The sequence below is a fragment of the Cupressus sempervirens genome, chromosome 5, assembly GCF_028749045.1.
Source record: "Cupressus sempervirens isolate cs-2001-9-10 chromosome 5, ASM2874904v1, whole genome shotgun sequence".
NCBI classification, from domain to species: domain Eukaryota; kingdom Viridiplantae; phylum Streptophyta; class Pinopsida; order Cupressales; family Cupressaceae; genus Cupressus; species Cupressus sempervirens.
Genome location: NC_143122.1, coordinates 537,876,409 through 537,903,062, shown reverse-complemented (window position 1 = coordinate 537,903,062; position 26,654 = coordinate 537,876,409). Strand labels below are relative to the sequence as shown.

General features: G+C 33.9%; 1 protein-coding gene across 1 annotated transcript in view; it reads right to left on the bottom strand.

Moving 5' to 3' along the window:
• Positions 1 to 17,009: 17,009 nt before the first annotated feature.
• LOC149557065 (uncharacterized) overlaps positions 17,010 to 26,654 on the bottom strand; it is a 150,222-nt gene continuing 140,577 nt past the window's right edge. The window contains exons 8-12 of the mRNA XM_089831740.1: positions 18,991 to 19,051; positions 18,789 to 18,829; positions 18,482 to 18,602; positions 18,290 to 18,364; positions 17,010 to 17,898 (exon numbers count right to left, since the gene is read on the bottom strand). Coding sequence (XP_089687866.1) covers positions 18,305 to 18,364; positions 18,482 to 18,602; positions 18,789 to 18,829; positions 18,991 to 19,051 — 283 coding nt within the window. The 3' untranslated portion in view covers positions 17,010 to 17,898; positions 18,290 to 18,304. The remainder of the gene's footprint in view (positions 17,899 to 18,289; positions 18,365 to 18,481; positions 18,603 to 18,788; positions 18,830 to 18,990; positions 19,052 to 26,654) is intronic.

Below are 26,654 nucleotides of genomic sequence, written 5' to 3'. Positions count from 1 at the left end.
ATCGCTTGTTTTCCTTTCAGCCTGTCTCCTTATTTCTTATATGTTGACTAGGAAAGAGCCAAACCCTTATTAGGGAAAATTTTATTTTCCATTGATTGTTGATGTCAGTATTGTCCAGAAAAGGAAAAGGAAAAAGAATGATTTACAAATCTGGGAAATACTGATTGATTCACTTGATTCACTACTTTTGTAATTCTCGCCATTTTTTAGAGTATAACTTTTTTGAATGTAGACACAATGAAGATGGAAAATTTAATAGCTACTGCAACTGCAAATATTTATTTAACTGTTCCTGAATAGACCCTAGAAATATGTTGACGTAGTAGACAATGCAGAGTTATCCACCTTTCTTGTGCTGTCACTCTTACCCGTGGCAGAGTTCACATCCGATGATCAGAGCACACAGGAGAATTAAAAAAAATCAAAATGAAATCATCAATTCCTACCGAAATGACAAAATCGAAGCTTAGTTTGGCAGTGTGGAAATAGTGGGCTTATCAAAAGCGAAAATCGAGTGACGATGGCTAAAGTTTGGTGCAAATGATTCGAGGCCAATCCTTAATTTTTTAGGCAATAATATTTCAGTCAGCAATGAATGGTGCGCTATTTTACCTGTCGTCTTCCACAAAACGTTTCCATCTTCTACAATATTTTCTTATTCTGCAAACTACCAATTGCGATCCAAAGTCGTTGATTGTTTACCAACCCTGTGATATGCTTATTGTCTCCCAGATTTTGATCTAAACAAAGCAAAAAGGAAGAAAATATTCTGCAAAATGAATTGTGTACTTTGTTATTTAAAAGATTATCTTTCATTAACTCAGTTCTTCATTGCATAATGTTTGCAAGCCCATTCACGGGCTTGCATGCTCTCTTTGCTCTTCTTCATTTAGGTTTTATTTTGTTAGATCATATGTATGGCTCTAATAGTGGTATTAGTATTCTATATTTTATATTCATTTTTCTATTCAAAATCATATAAGTAGAAGTTTGTCTATATTTTGTCCAATAAAATCCTTGCACTTGCTTGCCATATAAATTGTTGAAGAGGGGGCAAATACTGAGACGACTTTCATTTTCTCTGGTTTATTTCTTGTCACGTAAACCTTTATTTTTGGTTTTTTTAAACAAGAACATTGAAGAAGCATTCATTTTAAATCTACAAATTATGTAAAACTATTTATTTAAATTCACAATGGAGTCTATCGTCTCATTGATCGGGAAAATTCTACTTGACCAGAATGAGATAGAAAAGTATGGTATGGATATCCTCCTTTTGTTCAACACTTTCAATTTTTTTTTGCTATACTTGATATATTTTGATCACTAAGGATCAATGAAATAAGTTGTGATCAACATAGTTATAAGTGCATTTTCTTGGCTATTTAGAATCTTCAAAAGCATATAGGTTGTATGACGAAGCTCATAAAAAGTTTTTGATTTCCCATGATGTATTTTGTGACAAAAGTGATACAAATATTGAAAGTCAATTTAAACAACTTAATAAACATGCAAACTTTTCTCCTCCGATAGGATTTCCTTATGAAATTGATCATCATGAAGGACGAGATACATGTGAAAACTCTATATCCCAAGATACACCAACTCAAGATGCTACACCTCTTCCTTTGCAAGAAGAAGCCACCTCTCCTAATGATATTTCCTCTAATGATGAGCTTGATATTTCAGCGCTGTCAACAACTAAAAAAGATTATGCTCAGGAATTTGAAGTAGCTTTAGTTCAAACCCAATCTTCTCATACGTGGGCTAAACAAGTCCAACAATTGTTAAAAGATTTAAGACCTAATGAAATAGGCAAAACCGGTACAAGAATTTATTACAAACTAAGGCAACAAGCTATAATCCTCTAATTAAAGTACTTTAGAGTTTCTTCATGAACTGAATTTGACTATAGGTACAAAACCAAATTCCTATAAAGAAGCCAAACATATTAAAGTGTGACAGAAAGCTATGCAAACTAAGCATGATGCCCTTCTAAAAGATGGTACATTGGAATTGGTTCGTCCACCACTTGGTTGTAAACCTATTGGTTACAAATGGATTTTTAGAAATAAATATCACTTGATAAACACAAAGCCCACCTTGTCACAAAATAAAAAAGATGGCATAGATTATGATGAAACTTGTTCCCCTGCTACAAAATGGACCACCGTTCATGCTTAATTGGCTCTTTAAGAATAATATAGGTGGAAATTTCATCAACTGGATGTAAAAACTATATTCTTGAATGTCGATGTCACAAAAACATTATTTATGACTTAAGCAAAAGGATGTGAATTCCATGGTAAATAACACTGTGTATGTAAGCTCATTAAATCATTATATGGTTTGAAGCAAGGCCCCTAATCTTGGTATGAAAAAGTCACTATGTATCTCTTAAAGTGGAATTTTTAGCATTTTGAGTTTGATGATGCAACTCTTTTATTTCAAAAAGTTGATGGAATTATTGTCTATCTTGTTGTTTACATGGATGATTTATTTCTTATTGGTAACGATGAGGGTTATAATTAAATTGTCAAATCTCAACTCAAGCAAGGGTTTGAAATGAATGATTTAGGCCATCTCCATTACTATTTGGACATTGAGGTGATCCAAAATCCCAAGTATATTTTTATCTCCAACAAAAATATATTGGTGAACTTCTCTCTATGTTTGACATGACATATTGCAAATCTCTTAGTACTCCAATGGAGAAAAATCTCAAACTCACCTCCACCAACTCTATGGAATTGGTTGATCCAGCTCCCTATAGGAAACTTGTTGGTAGTTTGATTTATACCACTACTACTTGTCCAAATACTTCTTTTATTGTTGGGGTTCTCTCTATATTAGTGCAACAACCTAGACAAAATCATTGGTTAACATCCAAATGCATTCTGTAGTATTTAAAAGGCACTCAACACTATGGGCTTAAGTACTCACAATTCACAAGTTTTTCATTACTTGGATATCCACATTCTGATTATGCAAGTGATTCGAAGATGGAAAATGTACATCTGGATTCTTAATGTATCTTAGATCTACTTCAATTTCTTGGAAATCAAAAAAGCAATATGTTCCAACTCTCTCTTCTACATAAGTTGAATATATAATAGCTTCTTAGGCTACTCAAGAGATCTTATGGCTTTGACGGATTCTTGTAGATTTACAAGCACAACAGATTTTTTCTACTCCACTTTTTGTTGACAATCAACCAACAATTAAGATGGTAGAAAATTCAGTCTTTCATGATCACACTAAACACATCGACACCAAATTTTATCTTCTTCAATGCCATGTGAAAGATCTTAGTGTGCACCTCCGATACCATCCTATTGTTGACTAGCTTGCAGATATTTTTAGAAAAACACTTGGACAAGAAAAGTTTGAGATGTTTCACAGCATAATTTGCTTAACCCCTTTACATTTAGGTGGGGATCTTATGCCATTAATAATTGGGCTTATTATTTTATTGTTGTTTAGTTTAACCTTATGTTTTTGTAACTACAGGGTGATCTATTATAATTAGTTTTAATATTTAACTCTACATCTTCTATTTGCTATGGCAGTACCTACCTCATTTATATATTGTATTTTATGTTTTCATTTCAACACAACATTTAGAATAAATATACTTTATTCAAATAAACCTGGCATGACAAATCTCTCTAGGAGATCACCAATTCCAATTATAATATTTTCCCTTTTAGGGAGTGGAGGGTAGGTGCAATAGGAGATACGTGTCAACAACTCTAAATTATAGATCATTCTAAGCCATTATTGTGTCCATCAATCACACAAACTCCGAGTTGTCATCCTCTAAAAGCAAAGATTGTATTTGAAGGTAATTAACTTGAATAAACTTGTTGAAGATGGAAAATTACACAAAAGGTAACTTTTTTATATACTATTTACAAAATAAATGTAGAGTAGAAAGAGAAAATCTCTTAAACTGATCTAATATTTCCTTCTCCATTTATTCATTTTCAATTGACATAAACAAGATGATTGATGTTTTAACTAACTTGCAATGGCTCCTCATTAAAGTAAAATGGTTAAGTCAATAGAAGATATTATTGGATACTATATTGAACGGTAAAAAAAAGAAGTAATTTAATCTTATGTAAGAGGACACTGTACAAAATATTTAGTAATTTAATCTTATATAAGAGGACAATGCACTTAAATCTTATGAATTGATAGCTCTTAACGAATTACAAGTTTATGGTTGTTGCATTGTGCATTGAACGATATTAAAAATCTCTTATATTCTTGCACAATGAAATGACCTCTCATTTAGGTATGTGAACACAATGATTCCAATTTCTTTTGCAAGTCACTTTAAAGTGAAGTTATAGACATCCAAAAACTTGATGCATGTCAATATACTCAACTCCTAAGCAATAGTTTCCTTTGTTTTGCATATTCAACATGTGGTGGGTATAATGAACAATGAATAACCCAGAATAAAATACTTAACATTGTGGAGATTATAAGGACTTAATGGAAACTTAAACAAAAATCATTCCATTTAGATATCATTTTTAGGTGGATCAAAATAAGCCAAGCCCATAAAAGTAATAATACAATTGCATTAAATAATATTTGCATAACATTGTTGGGGTTAGTTGTCATCTGTCTCTCATAGGGTTGTTGAGGCCTCTGCGTCCCCCGGGTTCCACGGGTCTTTGTCCCTTGAGGATTGGGTGACCAAGGCAGCGAAGTTTGAGGACGGTTGGATTGCGGTTAAAGGGAAGAAGGCTAAGCCTTCTGCTCCCCCTTTAGATATGACCCTTTGGTCGCATAAGGGTAACCTCATTTTAAAAGGATAATCTTTTGTTTCCTTATGCTGACTATTTCTTCTGGGTTGGTGTTATGGTCTTGTCTCTGGTTTTCTGGTATCTGGCTTGGATAGCCTTCCTGGCTGCTTTGCTCCAGTATGTTTGTCCTTTCAGATTCCAGAATTTTTGGTTAATTTTACTGGTCATATCTGCTGGTTTCAGGTCCCTACAAAACCTGGTTTAGTTGTTTGGCTGGTTTCAGGTCCTTTTAAAACCTAGTTGTGCTTAATGGTTTATCTTTCTCTTTGATGTAATGGGTTTCGTGGCCCCTACAAAACCTGCTTTTACCTTAATCTAAAACATTGTTTGGGTGGATATTGTAATGCTATGAAATATCAAGTTGAGTTAAACTTAGTGGTGAATCTATCGATGGTCTTTAAGTTTTTTAAAAATGCATTTAGACCATGTCAACTAAGTAAATTGGTAATATGTATTTACTTCTTTACAATATAATAAATTGCCATGAGATAGGTTTGTTACAATTGAATGCCAAATTTGTTTGAAGTTTATCATGGCTTAACTTCACATTGAAAAATGATTTGGTAGATATTTGATGCATTGAAGACAAATGTTATTCATAAATGAAAGAGTGGAGCATTTTAATATAAAATTAACTTACAAGTAAGTTTAATAAAAGAGCTCAAATTTTATTGTTTTCTAAGTTTTATTTTTTTGATCAGTAAGAGGCCAAAGCCAAGATTCATTATAATTATGTGATGTAATTAATTAATATTATTAATTAATTTTGTGTATAGTCAAACCCAAGGCCTCTCAAATAAGAGACTCTCAATTTACCGTTGTGTTGTAGGCTCTTGCCTAATTTCTAAGATTTGTTTTGACTAAGTAAAAATTGGTTTTGAAAGGACTTGAAACCTTGTACAAAGGGACAAGAAAGATATAACAATGAGAATATTAAAACAACTATGGAGAACCACTCGACAAACTAGAAGGATACACTAAGGTTCCCAACAAGAGGGCAAACAACCCAATATATCACAGACCATCAAGATTTACATTTTGGTCCATTCTTTTGAGAACGTAAAGCCATATCAAATGAAGGTTTGGAGAATTTTTCTTTTTTTTCCTTTAACTAAACTTCAACCATTCTCCATCTTCCCTACAGCTTTCTGCCAATCCCTACTAACCCCCAAAGCCCTCGTAGTAGAAGAACCAGTAACAATGTTTTGGACAGAGTCAGCAATAGAAGGGACAACAAAAAAATTCTAACTCAAAGTTGTCAATGGGGTTGGAATAGCAGAGTCAACAGGAAATGGATCATCAACAAAACTTTGAATTAAAATCGTTGTAGGGACAACATGTGCATCATCAAAGACATCAACAGAATCCTCATCCAAAGTGAGATCAGTATGAGAAGAGCTATCCAACTCATCCACATCCAAAGAAACTTTCTAAACTGTATAATGATCATCTGAAACCCCCAACCACCAAGAAGGTGATTTCTTCAATCTAACCTTATCAAAGGAGCATCGAGCAGCAAGATGGTCAATTTTATGACATTTCCTACATTTGAAGGGAATACCTTCATATCAAGAAGTTGAGTCCAAGAACCACTTGAAGAAGCCAACTTCAACATAGTAGGGAGCCCCTTAGAGATATCCATCTCCACAAGGATGCAAGCATATGTTGTCCTATAGACATTGGAGGAGACTGAATCAACGAATAAGAAATCCCCAAGGGCTTCCCCCACAGGCTCCAAGACTGAGTCCTGCCATAGGTGAAGGGGAAGATTCAGCAACCTAACCCAAAGAGGAATCTAATTAAAGGACTTAGTAGTCAGGTTAAATGTTAGATGCCAAGGTTTGGCCATTAGGGGGAACTATTCCTCCCAATAGAAACCATGGCACAGGATGGAATTCCTATCAGCAACATTAGCAAATTTCACAATAAAAAAACCCCTTGCTACAAGGTAGATTTGAACTAAATTTGAAATGATTGGTTCCCAAAATTTGAAGAACCAAGCATGCAAATCTGAGAGAGAGGGCCAAAAACCCCTAAAACGAAAGATAATAGCAGTAGCAAAGAAATCATCCACATATGTATTGATCTCATCAACAATGTTTGATTCAAGATTAAGTAGTATCAGATTACTTATAGGAATAGGCATAGTTGCACGACTAGCCACAATCAGACGAGACCCCTTCCTTAGAACTAGAGCATTAATACATACTTCAAAAGTAGCCACACCTACATAAAAGATAGCAAATCAACCCCTAGCCACCCGAGATACATCAGGAAAGGCGTCCACAGCTAGACCAATAGTATTAGATCATGTGGTAACCACGACAGGAAGGGACCTAGGAACCCAAACTAAGGAAGCTACAAAAAGATTGCTTCAAAGAGTCGGGCCATAGCAAAGGTAGCCACCACACCACGGGAATCTCTCACACCATTGTAGGCTAGGGAGCAATGAGCAAGAGCCGAAGCTTGAAACTGATAGGTGGGAGCCAAATTTTTAAACACATGGGTGGGAGACATTGCTCTTTAAAATGTTGCTCTAAGGTTTGTTGACATACATCTCTTTCTGTCTATTTTTCTTTTTTCAGTTGTACCCTTTATTTATAATTTCTTCATATGTGTTGTTAATGTCATCTAATAAATATTTTAAGCACTAATTTTAGTTATTGTATCTTTAATATTTTATATTTAAGCGCTTTTAAGTGGGGTGCTTTTCTTGCAAGAAAATCCTTCTAATGTACACCTATGTTATGGTATTTGTTGTTTATTTTATTTTTATTTGGGCACATTTTTAAGTGTAAGTAATTTGTGAAAGATTAAATTTTATCCAACACTTTGCTCAAAATATTGGTGTAGAATTTTTTTATTGTATATAATAATTATGTTCATTTTCCTTACAATACAAAACTTGATTATCTTATAAGTCCAAGATGTTATATTGTGAAATAATAGGCCTTCTAGATTTGTCCTCGTGAACAAATTTCTTTTACATTTCACGTTGTTGAAATTACTCACCTTTTTTATTGGTAAATTTTAGTACTTTTCTCTTGTATGCTTTTTTTTTTAATGATTTATATTTCTCTAACTTTTAGATAAAGATAATTTAAAATATATTATAGATTGTATTAATTGTGTGTTCTTTTTTGTTATGTAAGTTTCTAATGGAGTGTTGACTCTATAAAAATTCAAAAAAAAATTATTACTTTGCATATATCTACATTCTCTAAATTCCTTAAAGATGCTTAAGTTAAATATTGAATTTTTTTTTCTTCTACATACATCCTTACCTAATAGTTCATAAACACACCAAAATTAGATTGATGTCTTACTATTATGGAATCTATTTTACCCATTTCATTTACACTTTAGAATCCATTTTAAAATTCTTTATTTGATATTTGACCAAATCTTATGAATCCATTTACAAAATTAAATATAATCAATGTGAGGAAAAATTTATATTAGGCCTTTTGTTTCATAAGTATACCATTAAATTTTAATAACTATTTTTTTAATTGAAATATTTACACATTGTATCTAGTCACATATAGTATAAAACAATCCTACAAAGTAAATGAGTTTAATTTTTAATTTTGACTTGAAAACATTTGTTACGCTAAAATATACATCTTTCAATAAGTAGGAGATATTTACTACAACAAGTCAAATTGTTTACCTCTATGAGAAACACATAGATGCAGTTAGCCTTAAGTTTACAATTCTTTCTCATGAAAGATGAGTTTTTTCATGAACCACTACTCATAAAACAAGGTTAACGAGTAATTTAACCCAAAATTTACATATTTAAATTATGATAGTGATATCATAAATACATCCTTCTTTAAAATCCAAAATTATTATTTGACATTAATCAACTAATATTAATCAGTTAAAATAGTCATAAAAATTTATTCTTTTTATTTTGTTTCCACCATATGTGCCCTTCTCTTTAAACATTAGTAATCCAATATTTAATGATAAACAATAAAATTTCCTCTACAATATCCATCGTCTTTTTTATTTTATGGCCACATTGAATATTTGAGGAACCATAATATCTGTTGGTGGGAGATTTGAAGCATGACACTAGGAATGGCCTCGAATTGAAGTATGATACCAAGAAAAATAAGTGAATGAATGAAATCAGAATTATCATACATTGAATTGCCAACACTGCCTAGTTGGATTCCTATAACAAAATTATTACCTCTTAGATGTCGAGAAAAAAACTATCAAGCTAGATGTCTTCCTCAAGAAATTTATCTAGAGAATGATCTAGAAAAAGTCCTTAACCTGCACCATTAGTGTGGGCAACCACTAGATCATCTCCCCTAATGAGGTCCATGTAAAAAGAAAAAAAAGTAGATTACCAAAATAAAGGCATAACAAAAGACATGGAAAAACAAAAACATACTACCCCATAAGAGGAAAAAGTGTAAGCACGTTATTTATTTATTATGTGTGAGGGAAGCCAAGGACAATTATTACATATATATATATTTGAATTATCAATTATTGGTTACGAGTTGTATTGTAATTTTGTTTTTGTTTTTTCTATATGAATGTGTCATATTTTTAAAAAAAATCTTTCTATTGTATTTTTATAAGCAAGATGTCGAAGCCATATATTTGATAGAAAAAGTGTTACAACCCAACTCATGGGGCACTAAAAGGATGGAGTTGGATCATAGTCTTTTAGTATTATCCTATTCAGATCCAAAACCATTGGATAACAATGTATAAGTACAATAAAACTTTAGTACAAATTCCTTAATTCCTTAGTTAGCTCATCTATCGATGACCTGAAAAAACATTGATAAACAACCAACAAAACTATACTATTTGTTAGGGGGTCGAGAATCCTTAGAAAGACATAAATCTACTAAAGACATTGATTTCCTAATTTATAATCAAATAGAAAGGATCCAATAAATAATCAATTAATACCATAAAATAACACGTAATAAACAAAAAAAAAAAAGTGTTTTAATAATCAAGAACCCTTATTTAGGACTTGGGCATTCCCAATACATCCATACATTTCAACCCAGAATATGTAAAAATCCTACACTAAAGCCATAAATGAAAAAATGGAATGTAGACTAGTATATTGGCATATGAGATGGGGATAGTGAATCCTCCACCTTTGAGGTCTCCTCTTCTTCTAGTGGAGGAAATTCCAAACATTCCAAACTCACTTTTATTTCATTCTCCCAAGCTCCAATATGCTATTCAGCAACATATTGCTCCTGTCAATTTCTAACTCGAGTCATCTTGACATGCAAAAAACACAAAAGGAAATAAGCATTCCTATGAGTAAATGGGAAACATTCGATCACCTTGGTGGGATCAAAGGAGGGAATATTTGGGTATAATGAAACTAATTGTCACCCATGCCAAAATGTGCTCTCCAATCTCCAAGATGGAAGTAAATTTTGCAAAATAACAAATAGAGGGACATTTTGTTTCAAAACACGGTCTCTGGCCACCACTACATAAATCATTTTTGACAATGAATGGCAAAAATGTGTTGATTGATAGCAAATACAAGGCTAGAAACACCTAAATGATTTCAACTTAGACAAAAATGTGATCAAAATGCCCCAATTATAGGTGTTTTTAACTAAAATGTGCCCTCAAAACATCACAAAATGCATTGTTTCTTGCTTGGATTTCAATGCCTAATGCATGGGCATGCATGCATAAGGAAGCATAAATGAGCCTATTTGGAGAGATTCCAAGCCATGAAATGTGCAGATCTGAAGTCTTCTAGCGAAAATGTGTTCTTGATATATATGAACATGGACCTCTTTACCCTCTTTTGCAAAATTATAGTCTTAAGATGTATTTGCATGTGTTTCAAAAGAAAATCAGACTATATTAGTGAGTTTTCATATTTTAAAATGTATGCATATGGAGGCAAGAGACAAATCACACTCTTGAAGTGCATTTTCTTGTTTTAAAATGCATGCATTTAGAGTCTAGATGCAAAATCACATTCTAGAAGGGGCATTACATGTTTAAAAACTTGTCAAAACCAAGCATATAGTGTAAAATTGCACTCTCCAAGGGTCATTGCATATTTTTAAAATAATGCATTTTCATGTCTTTGAGCCTTTAGATGCAGATCACATTCTAGGAGACCCATTGCATGTTTTAAATTATATGCATTTACATGTTTAAGTACTTCAAAATGACTCTCTAGTGCAAAATTACATTCTCTACAGGCATCTGCATGCAAATGAGTTGGAAAACTTGTATATGCACAACTTATGTGATCAATTAAGCACATGTTATGTATTGTTAGCTACATTTTGCGGCGACAAAATGCAGGACAACAATGTTAGCATTTGCATGGCCAAATGGAAATTCATGTTTGCAACCTCTACTAGAAGACAAACACCATAAAAACAAGTCTTAGGATGAAAAGTTTTTTATTTATTTTTAAGCAAAAAGGCAAAAGCCTAAACATCTTTTATTAATACCTAGAATATTATAATGGAAAATTACCGAAATTGGAATCTATAATGTATTCCATGACTTAATAACAACTTTGTTATTGATAACCCCCCTCTTAAACTATGTGCCCTACTAGTCTATCGAATTGGCTAAAGGGAGGTCTACATTGTTACTTCAATTAATTCCTCCCATGTTTTTGAGAGCCTGGAAACCAAATCCCTAGACATTACGAAGGAAGCATCTATTGAGGTGAAAGCTAAGAAATCCAACACTAGCAAGGGTAGCACTACCCTTAGTGGATAAAGTGGTAATATTGTGGACATTGGCAAACAGATAAATAAATAAAAATAAAAATCATAGATATGGAGAATCGACTCTCCATTAAAGACCATGCACACCTCGGCCACCACATTATGTTTGCTGCAAAATGGAATGATGTATATGGAGGACGTTGAGGAAGACACTACAAGGATATTTATAAGTTTCTTACAGAGGACTAGATGATGAGAATGTTGATTGAATCATGCAAATCAAAGGAGACATACAGATTAGGTCCCTCTCTTTTTGCATTACTTTTAGAGGCCCCTCTGGCCTTGTCTTTAGTTCTGTCATTTTCATTATTGTTGTTATTTTTTGTTTTACTACTATATTTTAATGACTCAAAGGCCAAAGGGGCCGTTAAAACTAATATGCAAAGCAATTTCATTCGAGCTGGAATTAACCACATTAATGCATTTTTGCAAATATTACCAAAAAAGGGCTTTGATATATTCTCATTTAAAGGCATTGAATTGTTTCGTATCAAGTTAAACTATTGATGCAATTGGAAGATGTGAAATACATTCACTAGGAAAAGAAGCACACTGAGACAAAATGTGTTGGATTGATATGAAAACATAACTAAATTTATCTATTAGATTCAAATATTCACTTAAGCAATCTTGAAGTTACATTCCTTCATAAAAAAGCCAAAAGAATTCAAAAAAATAAAGTGAAAACTTTCCCTATAAACACCAAGCATGTAGAGGACAAGCCAAAAATCAAATTTCAAAAAGATGGTATATGGGTTTTATTACAAACTAGTGTTGTCATTGTGCCAAAAGATCAATATGCCAATGTCTTATACAACCACTAGCCTTATAGAGCAAAGGAGGCGATTAAACCATGTTATGAATCCGAAGAGGAACATTGGTAGTTAGCCCACTCGTTTCAGAAAATGAATTGATGTTCAAATCTATGTTCAACAAAGATCAAGTAAATCGCATAAAAGATAAATTAAAGTGCTTCATTAATAGGCAATTTGAGTTGAATAAAGCGATATATGACTTATATGTTAAGCTTGTTGAGAAAGATGAGGAGATACAAAAGTAAAAGGGGGTGAAGTCTAGGTAGGCTATAGTTGTCTATCAAAATACTCAAAATTTGTTTGTTGATGAGAAACAAAGAACTAAAGAGGATGTTGAGAATGCACTTGCTGTTAAGTTCAAAGAAGAATTCTTAACTCAATTATTTTCAACTTTGAAGAAGATTCTATCATTTAGAGTTAAAGTTGTGACACGGAAGTGTGAGGATGTTTACCAAGGATATTTTCTTCTAAATGATATGTTGAGTGGATTTAAGAAACATAAGCTTGCATTTTATAATTTGGCCAAGAGATGGATACCCTCCTCATTTGAGATTAGACAAATTTGTGATATAATCCAAAGAGATCCTAATGTCCTTGCAAAAATCAAGCAAACAAAGAAGATGATGGATTTGAGATTTCATGAGTTTGAACATATTGTACAAGAAGAGGTGAGGATTGAATAGAAATTGTCAGGTTTTGATACAATCGAACACTAGAAAATTCCTATCTCTGTGGATCATGGGGGTCATATGAAGAGTTAGGAAGAATGGAAAATAAAATATCAAAATATTGCCCCACAGATCATCAATCATCTATAAGAGGACAAAGAATTCTTGGTTGATAAGTTTAATGTCTTCTTGGACGAGGTGATTGTAGTTGAAGGTAAATTCTCCTAGTTCATAGTAGAAGCTTGAGCTATCAAAAAACACGTGGAAAGAACATCTTTCCATACCAAATATATTGCACCATTAGTGGTCATCCTTTATGCACATTTTAGAGTTGGTGAAAGGGTATCTTGGACCACTGACAAATACTGCCAAAGGAACAAAATAAATATCAAAGCATAAGGATGTTTCATGGCTCTTTACAATTTTTTGTTTGATCTATTTGTTATATATTTTTTTGTAATCAATTTTGTCTACTTTCAGTTGATTATGATCAATTGAATTTGAAAGGTCTTGAATGTAAATGGTTGGAAGCTTGTTGCTTCTCTTTTTTGTAGAGAAACCACAACCATATGTAAACAATAAATTAGATACAACTAGAAGAAGAAGAGCTCTACATTACACTCACTTATTTCAATATTAATAAAAGATATCCTATTTTTTTGTCCCATTTCAATAACAACTATTTCTCGAAATTCAAACTCTCTATTGTAATCAATTCAAGGATTGATTATCACCTTAAAACTTATGTGGGTAATTGAATCTTTGTGGTGTTAATTTGAATAAAGACAAGGTCATAGTGACGTGTTGTCCAATTGGTTCTTCTGTGAAGGTTAAATTTGGTGTGGTAGATTAATACACAAAATTCATTTCATTCACATTGACAAGATTAGGTGATTGATGATGATTATTGTTTTTCCTAGTATTATCTATTGAAGGAGTGCATAAGCAATTCAATGCAAGTGACTCTTCGCCCAATTAGATAAGGAATTGATCCTTGGTGTTGGAAAAGTGAGGAACATTAAAGGTTAATGAATACGTCTTTCACTTTTGTTCACGTAGAAGGATAAGTAGTAGTGAGATAATATGTATAAAGTAATAGGAAGTTCTTGTTCTTGTACCTTCTATAAATATATTTGATTCAGGACGAAGCTAGAGAGAGCGTACACCTACCTAGCTCCTATAGAATCTAAAGAGTAGAGAATTACAATCATTCTTTAATTGAATTATTTTGATTGGCCAGATCAAGTTGGAGAATTTGAAGATATAGACTAGCAAGATTTTAGTCATTTCCAGTCTATTGATTTTACCCACATATGGTAATACTCACATTCCCTCTAGTGTTATCGTTTGCATGCCCAAATCAAAAGTCATGTCCTCAACCTCTACCAGAAGACAACACCATAAAAACAAGTTTTGGGATGAAAAGGTTTTTATATATTTTAAAGAAAAAAGCAAAAGTTTTAACATATTTTATTAATACCTAGAATCTTATAATGGAAAGTTACCAAAATTGGAACCTATTGTGTATTCCATGATTTAATAACAACTTTGTTATTGACAACCCCTCTCTTAAATTGAAGACCAAGGCTCACAAAAAGTTTAAATTTGCAATTAAGGAAATGGCTACATATTTTGAATCTATTAAAGAAAACAATGTGCCCTACTAGTCTACAAGATTGGCTACTAAGCCAAAGAAAAAAGGTAAAACCCTAAAAGTGGATTCAAATGAGGGAGTGATTCTAATGGTAAAGAGGAATAAGTTATTGAAAGGGAGGTCTACATTGTTACTTCAATTAATTCCTCCCATTTTTTTGAGAGCCTAAAAACCAAATCCCTAGACCTTATGAAGGAAGCATCTATTGAGGTGAAAGCTAAGTCATCCAACACTGGCAAGGGTAAGACTACTCTTAGTGGAGAAAGTGGTAATATTGTGGACATTGGGAAAAACATGAAAGCTAAGTCATCCAACAACATCAAGGGTAAGGCTACTCTTAGTGGAGAAAGTGGTAATATTGTGGACACTGGCAAATGAATAAAAAATAAAAATAAAAATCATAGATATGGAGAAGCGCCTCTGCACTAAAGATCATGCACAGCTCAACCATCACATTATGCTTGTTGCAAAATGATATGTTGTGTACAGAGGACAAGAAGGAAGGTAACTGCAAGAATATTTATAAGTTCCTTACAAAGGACTAGATGACGAGAATGTTGACTAGATCATGCAAATCAAAGGAGACATGGATTAGTTCCCTCTCTTTTTGCATTATATCTAAAACCAAAAAAAGGGCTTTGATATATTCTCATTTAAAGGCATTGAATTGTTTTGTATCAAGTTAAACTATTGCTGCAATTGGAAGATGTGAAATACATTCACCAGGCAAAGAAGCACACTGAGACAAAATGTGTTAGATTGATATGAAAACATAACTGCAATTATATATTAGATTCGAATATTCACTTAAACAATCTTGAAGTTATATTCCTTCATAAAAAAGCCGAAAGAATTTAAAAATATATAAAGTGAAAGCTTGCCCTATAGACACCAAGCATGTAGAGGACAAGCCAAATACCAAATTTCAAAAAGATGGCATATGGGTTTTGTTACAAACTAGGGTTGTCATTGTGCCAAAAGATCAATCTATCAATGTCTAATAGAACCACTAGACTTGTAGAACATAGGAGGCAATTAAGCCATGTCATGAATCACAAAGGGGAACATTGGCAGTTAGTCCAATAGTTCCCTCGTCACCTTCTCATCGTTACTCGAAGAGATTCCAACCTATGACCAAGCTCTGATACCACTAGTTACAACTTAGGGTTCTCATTGCACCAAAATATCAACATGTTAACGCCTAAGACACCCACTAGACTTATAGAACACAAGAGGCAGTTAAGTCATGTCACAAATCTCGAAGGGTAATGTACACAGTTAGTCAAATAGGTTCACCAAGAAGCTTGCAAATTTGTGGTTGATGATGAAAGGAAATCTAAGAAAACCCCATTTTAAGAGCCTATGTGTATATTTTAATGCATAGAAATGAATTCCGCCCACTACAATAAGATGACTTGAATACAAATTAAAAATGGCTTGTCCAATATATCCTACACTCTTCCACTATCTTTTTCTCTAGAATTCTCACCTTCTGAAGCATTTTTAATCCTTTTTAGATCATTAACCTTTCTCACAATACCATCTTAACCGAAGCCTATGCACTTTTAAAATCAAATGTGAAATGTGTACCTCATAGGTTGATAAGGAAACTTAAAATGCATACCTCAGAGGTTAATAATGCAAGGTGTTAATATAAGTTGGAGAATGTATCAAGGAAAAAAAACTAATGCTAAGGCCATCAAGAGGGTAATAATCATGCAACAAGGGCTACTCTAGTAACAAAAATTAATCAAGCCAGTACAAATTGCAAGAGAAATGTTCTCAACACATATTAATATATCATGACTTCGATGTTTGATTTGATTATCTTTATAAGCAATTTCACATCATCCCTCCCAGAAAATACATACATACAAGCTTGTCTTAGAATATACATACAGCCTACCAACTCAGTCTAAACTATCTTGAAAATAATTTCACTTGGAACTATTTATAGGCAATTCTTTCAAAATGCAATTCTCTATTCTCATCTCAAAAAGGCATATTTCCATCAAAAGGGGTTATAAACCAAGAAGACAACACAATGACTACAAGATGGAAGCTTAAGACACACAACCATTGAATTTCATCTGGGCGAATGCATAAAGAAAATAAAGACCATCAGTCCTTAACGAGAACTTTAATTGCATTTAATTTAAAACTAGCAAAAAGGTCATTCATGAATTCACGAATTTGTTACAGAAAAATTCTGAATTCTATTCATTCATGTCAACTGACCAAATAGGATCTTAGTGTCTTAAACTTAGCAAATATGACACATAATCTGTGTTGAAAAATTCCTCATTATTACCAAAATAAAATTGTCATGATTGTATACTTCTGAACCCTTCCAATAGCTTTTGTGACTCCTCCTGTTATATGGCATGGATAACAATTTCTGATATCATAAAAGGAAGTAGAGAACCATCACTACCATAATGCTTTGAGTTGTTCCAATAGATGTTGTAATTCAGTTAATATTTCCTCCTCTAAGTCAACAAATAAAGGACCAGCTCTTTGATGACGACCAAAAAGTTGAACATTTCAAAAGTGTTTAGAAAAAATAGGCATCAATCTCATTCTGTCAATGTGTTTTCTTTCTTCCTCATTGATATTTGTTCCATCCAATGCAGCAATATGTGGTGGGAACTGCAAAGCAAAATCAGAGTCTGTGGAGCAGTACCGAGTCCATTCGTTGAAGAGTACATCATCAGAGCTTTGTGAACTAAATATTCATTCTTCCTTATGTTCAGTAAGAAAGCTGGTCAGAAAAAGTAAAATTTGATTTGACTGGCATTTTGAAAAAGGATACTCGTTAATCACACATATTTAAGGGTCACCTCAACAAAAAGGCATACTCGAAGTTGCTGGTTTCAGTCATCTTATATTCTAAACATTATTCTTTACAATGGAATCATTTATTTTCCGGGTACTTATCCTTTGGCAAACAAAGGTTTTGGCATTTAATAGAGAATATTTAATTATGTCAATTTGAGACAAGTTTTAGAGGTAAATCATGGAATGCAATAGCACTTTGAAGTGCAAATTAAACATTGAGTGCACGAAACAAACTTCCACTCCTGCTAATCCTTCTCAACTGCAGATTGATCATCCAAGATGGACATTTGATAATTACTGAATAACAATGTTACCAGACTTGTGATCTGCAAGGTTCTGAAACAAGGGAAAGGAACATTAAAATTGAGGAAAACTGTGAAATTCGTAGAAATGCTTCACATTTCCTCAAGTTTAAACAGAAATAAAATAAGAACATTGAAATTGCTTGTTTTCTTTATTACTTTGCAAAAAATAGTTAAGTTTTCAGAATTTGGTGATTTTTTCTAAAAATAGTAGCATTTTATATTTTTAGTTTTTTAAGAAATCTTCAATGTACGAAATCCCCAATGGATGGCCAATTTTGGTAAGACTAGTAAACACATCCATATTATGCTTATACTATTACAATGCAGGGATTCAACTATCATCAAAACTCAATGTCAATCAGAAAGACAGTAATCAATTCATGAGCAGAAATTGCAATTAAACAGGGAAAACTGGGACCCACCCAATGATTGTCAAGTTACTTGTACCAGCCAGCCATAAAATAACGGAGACCAAAACAGAATGCACATGACAAAGCCTGCAAAAACAATTTAGCTTCAGCCATACTATAATTTACTCTTCTAAAATTGGTATCAACATAATTTAACTAAACCACAAAATCACTACAGCCAATTAAAGTTTTAAAAGTACATGCCTGGAATGCTAGCAACCTGACACAAAGTGATAATTCCGAACATCTTCCAAACAATCTCAGAAACAGATTGACAAGATTCATGTCTTTACTTCCTGTGAGTAGTTGTGTTTGAGGATCATAGCTGTTCCAGTTTCAAATGATCGGGGGAACACTTTTAACATTTGACTTAACACAGATATTTTGGAAACCATAATCAACAACAAATCAAAAACATACTTGAACTTGGCAATTTATTTGAAAATGTTCCAAAAAAAAATTTCCAAAGTAATTCTCCAAATTATATATATATATATATATATATACATACCTTGGCAAACGATGTCTTGGACAAGGCACAATTTTGAAAAGCTGCCAGAACACGTTCCACAATCAATCCCATTATTTATACAGTTTGTAAGTTCGTAAGAGATACTAAATATGCCCTTTCAATAACTTTGTATAAGAAAAGATAATAGGAGAGTTCACAAAATCAGTAACATTTAAATACTGAGGATATGGTGAATAATTACCTGTGGACATGAGTAAAGGAAGTTTAAAACTTCAGGTAGGAAGAATAATAGAAGGGTTTCACTGCAAATAGAACAACCATTAATGTATTAGATCTTGAATAACTAAAAGATGTGCAGTGTTTGGCAAGTGCTACTGCATATAGATAATTGAAACAAAACATTTAGTTAATGATTCTGTCACATATAACAGACCAAAAATTTTAGATGACATGAAAGTCGGATTGTGGTTCTTTAAAAGCATGGAACAGCTGGGACTCAAACCCAGCAGCTCTTATCAACATACCATCATGCTCTACCACAGAGTTACCTACCCTCACAGGGTCTATTCCCCTTCCCTCAAGCTACAAACTGGTTCGATTTTACAAAGCTTGGCTCTAATTCTATGTTGAAATGCATAGGCCAGGAAAGACTTGAACCTGGGGCATATAATTGGCAGAATCGACAAGCACTTGCCATGTTATCTGCAAAACAAGTAACTGCACAAAAACACAGCATATTTTTGTCGAGTGCTTGCCATTTTTCTGGCAAGTACTGATCAAAAACTTAGCTAGCCAGCACAGAAAACTTGCAGGACTTGTCTTTCATGCAGATAAGGTCTGAAACATGGCAAAAACACACCAAAATGGTGTCAATACCTCTCATTTTTTGCCTATAAATGTGTAAGAAACAATAAACTAGAGCAAGGAAAAGAAAACAATTCAAGTGAGTTAAGCAAGAAATAATGTTACTATGAGATAAACAAGATCCAAGAGCATACACCAAAGTAGATCAACAAAAGAGACAAGGATTTGTAAGGGAAAGCAAAGAAAACCCCTTGTGAATTATATGAATGAGGCAAATGCCTAAAGAATGATGAGAGGAGAGGATGGGATAAAGTGGAGCCACGGGCTCATTACATGAACTACATAGTGGTTGTGTTGTAAAGAATGAGAGAGAAGCATCTCTTATAAAAAGATGAGAAAAGGAGTTATTTAGTAACTCCCATGTGAATGATTGCTACATTCATAAGTGTGTGCATAACAAGTGTCATAATCCTCTCAAAGAGGAATAGCTATTTTTCTTATAAAAGGAATTACAAAAAAGAGTTGTCCTCGCACATGGACAATAGCACAAGCAAGTGACATGTCCTCACATGTGGACTAGAGGACAAATAACATAAGGGATACCTTGGTTTATCCCATTTAATAAATAAATACAACCAAAGAAAGATTACTAATTCTAACAAAATGCATGAACACCCTCACACTTCCTCACCAGGCAGTTGAAAAACGGATTTGAGCTGATTGGAAGGATTTCTAGGTGAATTTGATAAGCAAATTTGAAGAATTTCAAGGGTATGTTAATAAATTAAGAAGCATTAATTCATTTTGGCTGCTGATATCTAGAAGGTAAGCTCTAACGATTTATAATTTTCTAATTTTTACTAGTAATTAGAATTTACTTTTAAAAAAATGGATTTATCACCATAATTTAGTCATTTATGTTGATTTTTGTAAAAAAGTCTATGTTTTCTCCTATATATACATTTTTCTAATTTTCACCATCTTTCTAAACAAAAAGAATCAGATTACAATGAGTTTATGCTGATTTAACTAAATTATGTTGATTTATACAAGTTTTAGGCTGAATTTGTGCTGATTTACAGTAATTTATGTTGAATTTAAACTTTTTTTGGTATTTAAAAGTTGAAATGGTGTACTTTCACTTTGTACTTGTAGGTCAGATACAATGGCAAATAGAGAAGCCTCCGGATGAGACCCAGCTTTAAGATTGGTGCCAATTTTAGGTTATTGTCCAAGTGGAGCTAGAGACCATACCTAAAAATATATCATATAGCCAACTAAACTTGGGTTAGTTGATTATGTTAGATACCAGAAGTTATAGGATGGAGGTATAAACCGACTCAGATACCATCTTGCAAACTTTGTCATGATACCAAGCCCTATCCCAACATCACAAAAAAAGAGAAAATGAGAAATGAATGTACACCTTGCATTGACTGAAAAGGAAAAACCACAAAGGGAGAAGACAAGGGAAGCCATATCAGCAACCATAGCTAGATATTATGATCATTATATGCACCTAAAAACAAATGAAGTAATGGCATTTGAAGGCATAATGGGCTCCCTTAATTGTCCACAAATGTGAAACACATTGGCATCCATTTCATCTACTTCAAGTACTATGCTTCCATGCACATATAGCTTTTCTATACTGTGAAAGATACATGAAGCATGACCATCATTGGAAGCTAAAATGTGGATCAGGGAGACGCATCAACAAGCAAGTAAGACGTGTTGATTTTGAGCACTTCAACAACCTTCCCTTTTAATGTGCTGAATAGTCCTTATTAGGAGTACTTAGTAATTGCATTGGCAGTGGCATTGACACCATTATCACGCTTTTGGTAGCTTCAAATGGTAAGGTATTTTTTGAATCATTAGATGTGCTTAACAAAGTAAAATGAAATAAAGTTGAGTTTAATATTGAAGTTGTCATGAAGCTGGGCATGAAGAATGTCATTCAAATCATAACAAACAATGAATAGCATGTGCAGTTGTTAGGAGATTGCTCAAATAGAGACACGAGTCACTCTTTTGGACCCTTGTGTAGCCAGTTGTGGATGATTGAAGAAGCGTAACAAAATATATTTACAATCATCCTTGGGGTTCTTAATTTGATGAGAGATCATACTTATAAGAATTGGCTACAGAGATAGCCACCCAACGTCTAAAAGCCTAATGGAAAGCAAAATAATAATACACGATCAATGTGACAAGAATAAACAGTATCCTCATCATGAATGCAATAGAATAGCTCAAATTAATTGAATTGACTGAATTGAATATTACAAAGGAGACCCCTTGGTTAAGCCAGCCAAGGTGAGACATAGTGTAATATCCCTTTCCAGATATTTACTAAAACCCTTGATAAAAACTCACAAATTTTAAACTGAACAGTACACCCGTATTTGATATAAATTCCAAAACTTAAATTGATTTTATAACCAGCAGATATGCATACGAGAAAACCCAGAAAAATGTGTTTATTTCCTCCAACATTCAGAAGTACATATTTAAACCAGCAATGAATACAAATAGTTGCCGACTAACGTAATGTATTATACATCAGCAATACAATAACACGCAACAATCTAGAAAATCCAATCTTATAATCAGAAATAATAGTCAAATTGGCAATATAGATAAACCTGTAAGAAGGTTAGGTTTGCGTCCAACCTCCAAAGCTTCTTCAAGGGTTTGCATCCTCGAAGAAATAACCAGTAACTATTTCCAGCTTCTAGCTTAATATCTACTTTAATATTATAATCTTCATAACTTCTCATGTGGAGCCTGTTGTACCTTTATCACTTTTCCCAATGTGATGCACACTTTTTTAAGCAATGTGGGATAAAGCACCTTTTTGTCCTTTAGTCACTTAAGTGAACATAGTACCCTTTTAAAATAAAGTGACAAGTTAAATGAACTTTAAAAGTCACTTAGCCAATAAATCATATAATCGTCAGGCATTAAAATAAGTGACCAAATGAGCTCGGATAAGCACGTGCAATAGCTCGTTATAAAGCTCTCGGCGAGATGCTTCCAAACCAGCACTGAGATATCAAGAATACTGAGCTTTGTTTACTTACTAAAAATAGTAAGCATCCGGACAACCTGCCAAAACTGCTCTGATGGGTCAGAAACTGGAAATGTCTAAGTCAAATCTCGAACAGAACCTCATAAAGAACCTTCTCGCCCCTAAAACCTAGGCGAACTGAGCCGACAACATTGAATTATAATGTCCCAAAAAAAGGGGACATTACAAAGCCTCCCTTCTCAAAGATTGCTTACCCTCAAGCAATCTGCTCATACCTGCAGAAATCAAAAGCCAAGATCCCATACTCGCCTCGAGAATGAGGTTCTACTCCTCAGTCAATGTACCCCGACATGCATCTTCCCAAACTTAGAATGGTAAAACAGTACAATAGGAATCAATTTGCCAAATAACTGAATGCCAAGATCCCAAGTCTCACCATAAAGGGATACCAACTGCCATGTGTTGTTGCCCTATGTGCCAATACCCTCAGTTAGGATAAAAGCCTCACTCCATGAGTGACCCTGTGGGTCTCTACTATGAAGTGAAGATGGGAGCCCAACAATATACCCATATCCACCCCAAGAAGATGGCAACCAAACTCTCCATCTAGCTCCCCGATAAAAGGCAATGCCTAGGGATGCTCCACTTGGATCCCAAGTGAGGACTCATGCACTGTCTGAGATAGCACTAACCAGTTCCTCTAATATCTATACCCCTATATCACTGTAACACTCCTATAATATCTGTTCCGATGTCAATGATAGATTCGGCAAATCCAACTCCACCACCATATCACTCTAGTGAAAAAGGAGCAATCCTAATCTCTGGAACTCTGATATGTCAGAAAGCTAAAACACACAGATTGTAACCATGTGACTGTATAGCAACATAGCATAATCTGCCAAATGTAAGATACTATTAACACTTGGATCCCCGACTACCCAATCAACATGATCCTAGGTAAATGAAAGAGTGGTTGGTGAATCACCAACATCATGAGTGCTAACATTGTCTTCAATACCCTGCTGAATAAAAAATGTAGACACCTCATGTGGAACGTAGGGTAATGTGTGATCTCCCCGCTCACCTACAAATAACTCGTTGACCCTGGAAGGCCAAATAGAATCAGTGAATATATTACCAAAATACACAGGCAAATTGCTAATAGTGGAAATATACCAACAAAGAAAATCACCAATCAACAAGTAGGTTGTGGCCATCTCATAAGAGCTAGGTGATAAATCTCTGGGCAAGCTGAAAAATTCTTCAGCGCATGTGAAGGATAAATCTGAACTTCCTACCCCACCATAAGTACTCTCGCGTATGTCTAAGTCTTCGTAAGAGGATGGTTCACCATTAATTGAAATCTCTGAATTATCCTCACTTGTTGTATCACTAACCATGTGCTCATGTGAAGATGTACAGCTGCTGTCATAAAAATCAGAATTTTCAGACTCATCAACTTGCTGATCCATAGAATTTTTCTCACCATAGAAAGTCTCAAACAAGGAACATGTGATTGAATCACATTGTTTGCCTTCACATCTACCCACTTTATGAATTCTTTCAATGATTTGCGTGATTTCTTGTGCCCTTGAACCCCAGTTATCTTCTTCATAAGTGGTTGCCTCACTCATTTGATTTTCAGCTTTGTGGATGGAATAATGTGTTAAGCTCAATTGAAGGCATAGCTCATCTACCTCACTCTCCTTGTCCCTTCCAAATTTTATTGCTAGATCTCTATCCATTAATAGTTGCAACTACTCATATTTTATCATCTTTAAAGTTTCAAAAATAGTATGTAAAAGAGGACTTGTGACACCACATGCATTCTCATGCCTCTCTTCTATCACAATCTTCTGTATGAGATCCTCAATCAAATTGGAAGAATCATCCATCCTCGTCAACATTTGGACAATCTTGTCCTCTTTGACCAAAAGCATATCCAATAAGTCAAGGAGTGATAATGGTTTTTGACCATCTCCTTCAAACACAAGTGGTTTGTTCTCCATAGAATTTTCTAATTTTTCATCACTTAGGGGAACAACATTTTTAGATATATCCTCTAACTCAACGTGTGCTAGATCATCTATCCTGCCAACATTGCGGTCCATTTGCTCCTCCTTGAAACTTGACATAATTTCCAGCCTAGTATCATCATAAAATTCATCCAAGTTAATTTCCATGTCCCCAAATAAGATGCTAGTGTTTTCCCTGTCTAAATAAGATAGTGAGTTGCCAACGTTGGCGGTTTGGTCAACTCTTCTACCTGGGCCATCAATATGCTCATCAAAAGGACTAATGTAAACAGCGCCATAAGATACTTTTGTCTCCCAGTTACCTAGTAGTATATGTGTGCCATTATTAGTATTTTGCATATTATCATGCAAAGGTTGCTCTTCCTTTTCAGTACTACTATCAAGTTGATTAATGTCTTCCTTATGCAAATGTCTGTAATTGTCCTCTGCAAGGAGATCTCGAGCCAAATCATAGTATTTGTTTTTTATAATATCTGTCTTGTTTTGCAGCTCTAGTCGAAAGTTCATATATTCCATGAAGGGTAGTTCTTTCTGAAGCTGTGGAGGGAATTTGTTGTACTCATCATATATGCTCATTATTTCAGTCCTCGTATCGGACTGGAAATTTTGGGCAAACTGCTCTTGAGGCTTCATAATATCTATCGAGATTTTTCCCTATCTAGACTACTTGCCTTTGTGATAGGAATTTGATCGACAGTTTGTTTGCAATTGACTGATGCAATTCACCCTAACACTGCAATGTTCTCAACTAATAATCTGATATTTTAGTTTCTGAAAATGCCAAAATACTGCCATGATCTCATGAACTGGTAATATTTCATAGTTGTACTGTTCTGAGCACAATGTTGACTGAATATTCATTAGCCTCATTCAAATCTCAGTTTAAATTGTCTCTGTTAATCAAAACAAAATATGTATGTCTTTAAATGTGGGAAAGACATAGACTATCCCTTCGTACCTCACACCCGATGATGTTCCTAACAGAGAGTATATAGCAGTATTTCTGCCAATCAAACTTCCTGAACTAATCTCCCTCCGAAGTCCACTGATGACACTGTAATATTCTCATGCAACTGTATTCATTCTGATACCACTGTACTAATCTGCTGCTTAGATTAAGATCAAAACTATATATATATATATATTTGAATGGGAAAGTAGTCAACAGATCTCAAACACCTGAAATATAATCTGATAGTATTGAACTACAATTAACAAGTTGTTTCCTGTCACTATGAACTGGTCAAGACATTCCAGCAAACACTTGGCATGAAACTCAATTCTTCAGTCTATAAGCAAACTGTCTTCTTGTTCACTATATGTTCCCTTAGTCAAACAATAAAACTCATAGTTTCTTTGTAGTTTCAGAATGCAGGGAACATAGTTGTAGATAAGAATGTAAAATTGAAGTACCAAGTAAAGTTTAGATACCTAAAGAATATCATATCTATGGTCTTGTCTTATAATAACTTGCACAAGATAATCAAACCAACTTCCCAGCACATCATCCGACATGAAAAATCTCAGTGCACTGCTACAATTTCTTTCACATCCTCTTTTTATTTTCCTGTTAGCAATATCTTCCCTTTGTTTAATTCATACAATTACACACTGATGTTTTTCCTTGTTGCAAAATATATTTATCTCTTATGTGCACCTCCTTCGGATGGTGAGGTTATGGAAATATATACTCCCATTTTCTTGTTGCCGCTTGGTATGAGAGTCCCAATTTATAATGGGGTGTAACATGTCTACTGTCAGTGCCCAGCTGACTGCCTTCAACTCGAATGCATTGAACTTGCAGTCCACGTCCTTATCCCTGCTTTCACGACGTCCTTGTCTTCATTATCTCTTTACTGGCCATGGCTAAGTTGGATAGAAGATATTTCCCAACACGGAAGGTAACTGGTGAAAACGTGTTATGCCTTAGCATCTGGAAAAAAATACTTGCGGGAGTCTTCAGCCAATTTCAAATCCACGAATCCCTGCTATGAAGGGCACGACTTGTCCACATCGCCGATTCTAACA